The sequence below is a fragment of the Sprattus sprattus genome (genome assembly GCF_963457725.1).
Source record: "Sprattus sprattus genome assembly, chromosome: 5".
NCBI classification, from domain to species: domain Eukaryota; kingdom Metazoa; phylum Chordata; class Actinopteri; order Clupeiformes; family Clupeidae; genus Sprattus; species Sprattus sprattus.
This window is the reverse complement of record NC_137924.1, coordinates 45,104,587-45,110,617: the sequence shown is the minus strand read 5'-3', so window position 1 is coordinate 45,110,617 and position 6,031 is coordinate 45,104,587. Positions and strand designations below refer to the sequence as shown.

General features: G+C 43.9%; 1 protein-coding gene across 2 annotated transcripts in view; it reads left to right on the top strand.

Moving 5' to 3' along the window:
• The window catches only part of neurl4 (neuralized E3 ubiquitin protein ligase 4), a gene marked incomplete at both ends in the record, with an annotated part of 27,390 nt that extends 23,815 nt beyond the window's left edge, over positions 1-3,575 (top strand). The window contains 5 exons of one of the 2 annotated variants that reach the window (XM_080838662.1): positions 342-449; positions 1,055-1,199; positions 1,537-1,649; positions 2,723-2,885; positions 3,371-3,575. In XM_080838662.1, the coding sequence (XP_080694788.1) occupies positions 342-449; positions 1,055-1,199; positions 1,537-1,649; positions 2,723-2,885; positions 3,371-3,575 (734 nt within the window). The remainder of the gene's footprint in view (positions 1-341; positions 450-1,054; positions 1,200-1,536; positions 1,650-2,722; positions 2,886-3,370) is intronic. The other variant, XM_080838661.1, reaches the window with a different exon arrangement.
• Between the last annotated feature and the right edge of the window lie 2,456 nt (positions 3,576-6,031).

Here is a 6,031-nt window from a genome sequence, read left to right as displayed (position 1 = left end):
CACACTCCTGTTTTATGGCCATATCAGACTTGCAAGTGACGTTTCTGTGCAGTTCAATTATATATTTTTTATTTGATGAAAGTGTTACAAATATTCATCTAAAACCATTAATCTTAACCACCCTCAGAAGTATGCGAGTCAGGATCATATTTGTAGATTAGCCCAGATCCTAAATCACTGTCATGACTGAAGAGTGTGTAGACTTCTCACTACATGAGGGGGTCAAGAACATGGAGGTCTTTTTACCCTCTGCGAAGTGTCTACTTCACCTCTGACCATGCCCTAGCGCAGTACGTCAGACGTCTGCGTTCACACCTTGACACCCGCTGCTGTCTCCCCAGGGATCAAAGAGAGTGTGTGCTGGACACCCCCTCCGGAGGTGAACCCCAACAAGACGTGTGAATACCAGGCCCTCTGCTCCCGCTTCAAAGACCTGCTCACTCTGCCTGGTGAGAACCTCTTCCTCTCCTCTTCTTCCATCTTTCTCTCTCTCTCTCTCTGTGTCTCTCTCTGCCTGGTGAGATACTCTTCCTCTCCTCTTCTTCCATCTCTCTCTCTCTCTCTCTCTCTCTCTCTCTCTCTCTCTGTGTCTCTCTCTGCCTGGTGAGATACTCTTCCTCTCCTCTTCTTCCATCTTTCTCTCTCTCTCTCTCTGTGTCTCTCTCTGCCTGGTGAGAACCTCTTCCTCTCCTCTACTTCTTTCTCTCTCTCGTCAAAGCTTTAATGAGAGGTGACCCGGGACCACACTATTTCTGTGTAAATTAGCTTTGATAATCTTAGGTGTAAAGCTTGAAATTGACCTTGATATGACAGTCGATGCAAATTTTAGATCTGATGGTATAATTCTGGAAAGGTTAAAAGTTGTCAGAATTACAACTAGTGTTGAGGTTAATCAGCTAAGTTGTATGAAGGAAGGTGTGGAACTCATGACTAACCCTTTATTTACTGCAGACCGTTGTTGAGCACCTTCTCCTTAGTTTCGTTTTGACCTCTGAAGATAATCTTGCAATCGATCTGATTGTTATTGCATTTGTGCCACTGATCTCTCCCCAAGATGGCTACTTCAACGAGGATGCCAAGTATAACCTGTGTTACTGTGAGTCCTGCCACAGGCTCCGTGGGGACGAGGCGTATTACAAACGTGGGGAGCCCCCCCGCGACTACGCCCTCCCCTTCGGCTGGTGCCGCTTCGCCCTACGGTCAGTGGCACGTCATCTAAAAACGGATACACCATTCCATGATTCAGTGAAAGACACTCTCAGAAGTGATGGCTTTTACATACAGTATATAAACCTATTATGTAAATCTTCCTACCACAGAGAGACAGACTGTCGGTAAAGATGAGATCAGAAATAATGCCTTGATGGTTTTTATTTTACTGTTTAACAAAATTGCGTGCGAGAAAATGTGTCAAGCACATATAAAACAGGGAGAACAGTGTTTGTTGTCCATGGTCAAGTTTTGTCAGAAAGACAAGTTCTGTCAGCATGTTGTGTTACCTGTGATGGTTGTATGCTCATGGTTTGGTGTATCCAGGATCAAACCTCACTGTGAGGTGTCCACGACCTTTAAGAAGTGGCACATCGCCTACCACGGCACCAGCGTAGGAGCCCTCCGACGCACACTGGACCTCAGCCAGCTGCTTCCAGGTCTGAGGACTCTCCTCTCCTCTCCTCTCCTCTCCTCCTGTCCATCCCCTCATTCATCTGTTCATCCCTCTGTTTGCTTTCTCATCTCTGTTATTTGCGCCCCCCTCTTTTAACAACACCCAACCCTTTATTGTCACTTTATTCTGCCATTTTGTGCTATTCAGCATCAGCCCCTCTCTTCAAATCCATCAATCCATACATCCATCCATCCAATCAAACAAACAAACAAACATCCATACATAACATACATACATAAACCAAATATTCCATTCTATTCACTGTACACACACACCCACACCCACACCCACACCCACACACACACACACACACACACACACACCCACACCCACACCCACACCCACACCCACACCCACACCCACACCCACACCCACACCCACACACACACACACACACACACACACACACACCCATTAACATTTATTCATTCATTTATAAATACATACATACATACATGCATGCATACATGCAGACAAACATACAAACATACAAATATAACATAACATCTATACGTACATACATTCATGAAAGAAATATTCCATTCTATTCACTGTCCATCCATTCATCTCCAGACTCCACCCTCCACCCACTCATGCATTCACTTCCTTCCAAACAGACCAATCTATCTATCCACTTCTGGGTTTTCATCCATTCAGCTCAAGTCTGTCAGTTGGCTTATCCACCTCCTGACCTAGCCATCTACTATCCATCCTCCTGCATTGATTGATCTGTCTTTCAACTCCTACTCTCTTCAGTAATCTCTCCCTGGAACAAGACTTGAAAATGGAATTGAATGGAGACAAGAACAGAGAAAAACTGTTGCCATATTCCTTTATTTATAAGGAATTATAAGGAAAAGTTTTGAACTTGAAGTCACGGCCAAGAAACAACCACGAAAGCATTCAAAAGCATTTAAAAAAAATAATAATACAGATAGATAAGTAGGAAAGGAAGATTCTGAAGAAGTTCGAAATGAAACACTTCCCTCTCCACTGGCACTGGAGTATGTTTTCAGCCGACTGTGTGACCTATATGACCTTTTTGACCTTTCACAGCGGAGTCGTCCTCCATCTTCTCCGTGTCCCCAGTCAAGACGGAGAGCCAGGGCGGCTACGGCGAGCCAGAGGAGAACAGCGCCCCTGAGAGGGAGGTCCCGCGGGTGCAGCTATCGCCCACCATGCGCTATTCCGGCCAGGAGATGTTCGCCCCCAAAGTGCAGTAAGTCCTGAGAGGAGAAGTTTATCGTTCCCTTCTCTGCTCTCTGTGTCTGTTCATCTTTCCCTTCTCTGCTCTCTCTCTGTGTCTGTTCATCTTTCCCTTCTCTGCTCTCTGTGTCTGTTCATCTTTCCCTTCTCTGCTCTCTCTGTGTCTGTTCATCTTTCCCTTCTCTGCTCTCTGTGTCTGTTCATCTTTCCCTTCTCTGCTCTCTCTGTGTCTGTTCATCTTTCCCTTCTCTGCTCTCTGTGTCTGTTCATGTCTGTCCCTCTGGTTCTCCATCTGCAGGTGTTTTGTTAATCATAGAATTAAATTACAGTTACAATGAAACAGTCTGAAGCATATATCTTTTTTGTTGAAGCATAAAGTATTAAGTGTAGTGTTTATTACACAACATGTTGTCTTAATTCATTGCAGTTGTGCCATTAATAATTAAATGTAGGTAAAGTTAAGAGTGAAGTAAAGATCTCTCTCTCCCTCCCCCCCAGATTCCGGGACCCGCGATCCCACCGCTGCCACCAGGCCCAGGTGGCCTTCCAGGTGTGTGTGCGACCAGGCTCCTACAAGGTGGGCCCGCATACGCTGGGCCTGACGGAGCCGCTGGACCCGCGCTTCAACAACACCGAGATCGAGTGGGTCACCAAGGAGCGTGGCGGCACGCTGCTCTACGGCCTGCTCGTCCGAGTGGAGTGAACAGAGGACCTGAGGGAAAACGGCCTGAAGGGGTGGGGAGGGTGGTGGGGTTTGGGGCTGGGAGAGGTTGTAAGAGGTGGTAAAGGAGGTGGAAGAGGAGGACAAAATAAAAAAACGGAGTAAAGGATAGAGCGATGTTCTAGGGAGGAGCAGAGGTGCTGCATTTGTGCCTCCTTTCCTGCGTAACCAAATTTGCCCCCCTTCATACCCCATACCCAGCCACCTAGGCAAGCCACCCCTATTTTTACACTCCGGAGCCGATGGCAAGACTCTCGTCTCTCTCGTGGGGGGAGCGATTTTAGATATGCCGCCTGCACTTTATGTTGAAGACTGTGGATGATGACTTAAAACAGACAGACAAACTCACAGCTACAAGGAAACAATCTGTCACTGAGACCTTTCACTCTGCTTTGTGCAGGTTTTAATGTATTCTCTCTCAGTTGTCATGATGGGATACTCCTCTCTTTTCCTCTAAACCTTTATTCTTGACCCTGTTTGGATGTAATCCGGAGGGACCATCTCTCCCTTCTATTGGAGAAAGAGGGAGAGGGATACCCACCCAGCCCCCCCTAATGTTGGGTTTTGGTCTGGGTTCCTACTGTGTCTACTCAGCCCCTCAGCTCAGACTAGTCCTGGAAAACTTTTTTTTTTTTAAAGCAAAGACTCTTTATTGGGAGGATAAATGGACTTGAAAAAATAACTAGACTTGTTTCAACAACCAACCGTAACAGTTAGCCTTCAAATGGCACACAAAAAAAAATCAGAAAAGAAAATAAATGCCTTGGAAAAATCAAAGTGAGCTCAAGAGGAAAACCTTCAGCAGCCTGTCTTGGAGAAGAAAAGGAGAGTATGGAAAAGGTAGTAAAAGAAGAAAAAAAACATGTTTACAGGTGTTAAGACACATACTCTCAGCAGCTGAACACACTTGCTCATTACTGTTCATTCTCTTCCTCATATGGTCTCACCACAGTCCTGTCTGTCTGTCATTTCCTTTCCTTTTCTTTGTTTTTTGTTTGGAGTTGGTTGTTGTCATTGTCTCAGTGCCATCCACATGCAAGATTGCGTCTTCTCAGTCCTCTTGGATGGCAGCCATTTTGAATCAGCAAAGACTGTATTCCCCAGACATTTCATTTGTCCCACACTCGTCCCCCTTTGTTTGCCCTTACCCTTCTATCCTGTCGTTGGCAGTCAAGTTTTAGGGAGCCCCTTGCTGTTGCCCCCTGCTAGCAAGAAAAATTCACCTTGCGTACTTTTAATTAGGTCTCAATTTTGCCTTTTGTGCAGATTCTTAGCACAGAGCACTTCCTGTCCCAAGGAAGGTCACAATATATTACCAAAAGGTTACCATTATATTTAGACATTGTGATATTTAAACTACATATTCTGTGTTCCCCACAGAGTAAACAGAAATGGCTTGTTGCTAGTAAGATTTATTTAAAGACACTATACTAGTGTCAGTGTTTGGCAAGACTGTTTCTAACCTCTCTTAGCTTGACTGCGTTCTTGTCCCAAAATTGTTTACTTCATACTGCTGTTTAAAGTCTTCCTCCAAGACCCATGGATGTCAAGCACTGTTTTAGAGGAATGAAGGTCACGGCAGACAGTGCCATTGGTGTGCCTCTGTGGTTTTGTGCAAAGATTCATGGGAAATGTAGTCCTTCACCTGAAGGATGTGGCCCTTGTATGTGAATGTGAGCTTCTGAATTATTATTATTTTTGGATAAATTATTATTTCCCTTTTGCTTTGAAAAAAAGCCAATACACATTTGTATATGTCATTGCGATGACAAAGGCACGGGTGTCACCCGTTCTTTAAAAAAAAAAAAAAAAAAGATCATTTGATTGTATCTCAAAACATTCTTTTGTGCCCCCCACCCTCCATCTTCGTAAATGCGCCATAGCATATCTAGAAGAAGAGGTATTTTTTTGTTTATGTTGCCAATTTGATATGTGAAAGACTATATTTTACCAGCACAATTCCACCATTGTCACCTGAATGAGTTTTCATCAGCTAACTTATGAGGGCGCGTACTTTTTGACTTATTGCGATGGTGAGGACAGACTTCTGCTTGCAATGTAAATCATAATGTGAAAAACAAAGGGGTTTGTTGAGACCCAGTTGCTGCTTTTTTTTTGGTAATTCATTTGTATTGTTTTGTTCATGTTTATAATATAAAATTGTTTGTTTTTTGTTGTACAGTACAGGCTGTTACGCACCACAAATCATATCTTCCTGATTTGGTAAAAAAAAAATCAAAACACAAAAAAAGTCTAAATAAAGAGACTGTATGCACATTATGTGAAATGCCTTGACATGACATTTTCTATTTGTAGCCGCACAGGTATATCTCTGTATTATAACATTCCAAATCTATACGCGTCCGCAAACAAGCATCTCTAGCCACCGTTCATGGGTTGTTCTCATATGATATTACATATGAACAGTTTGTGACTGT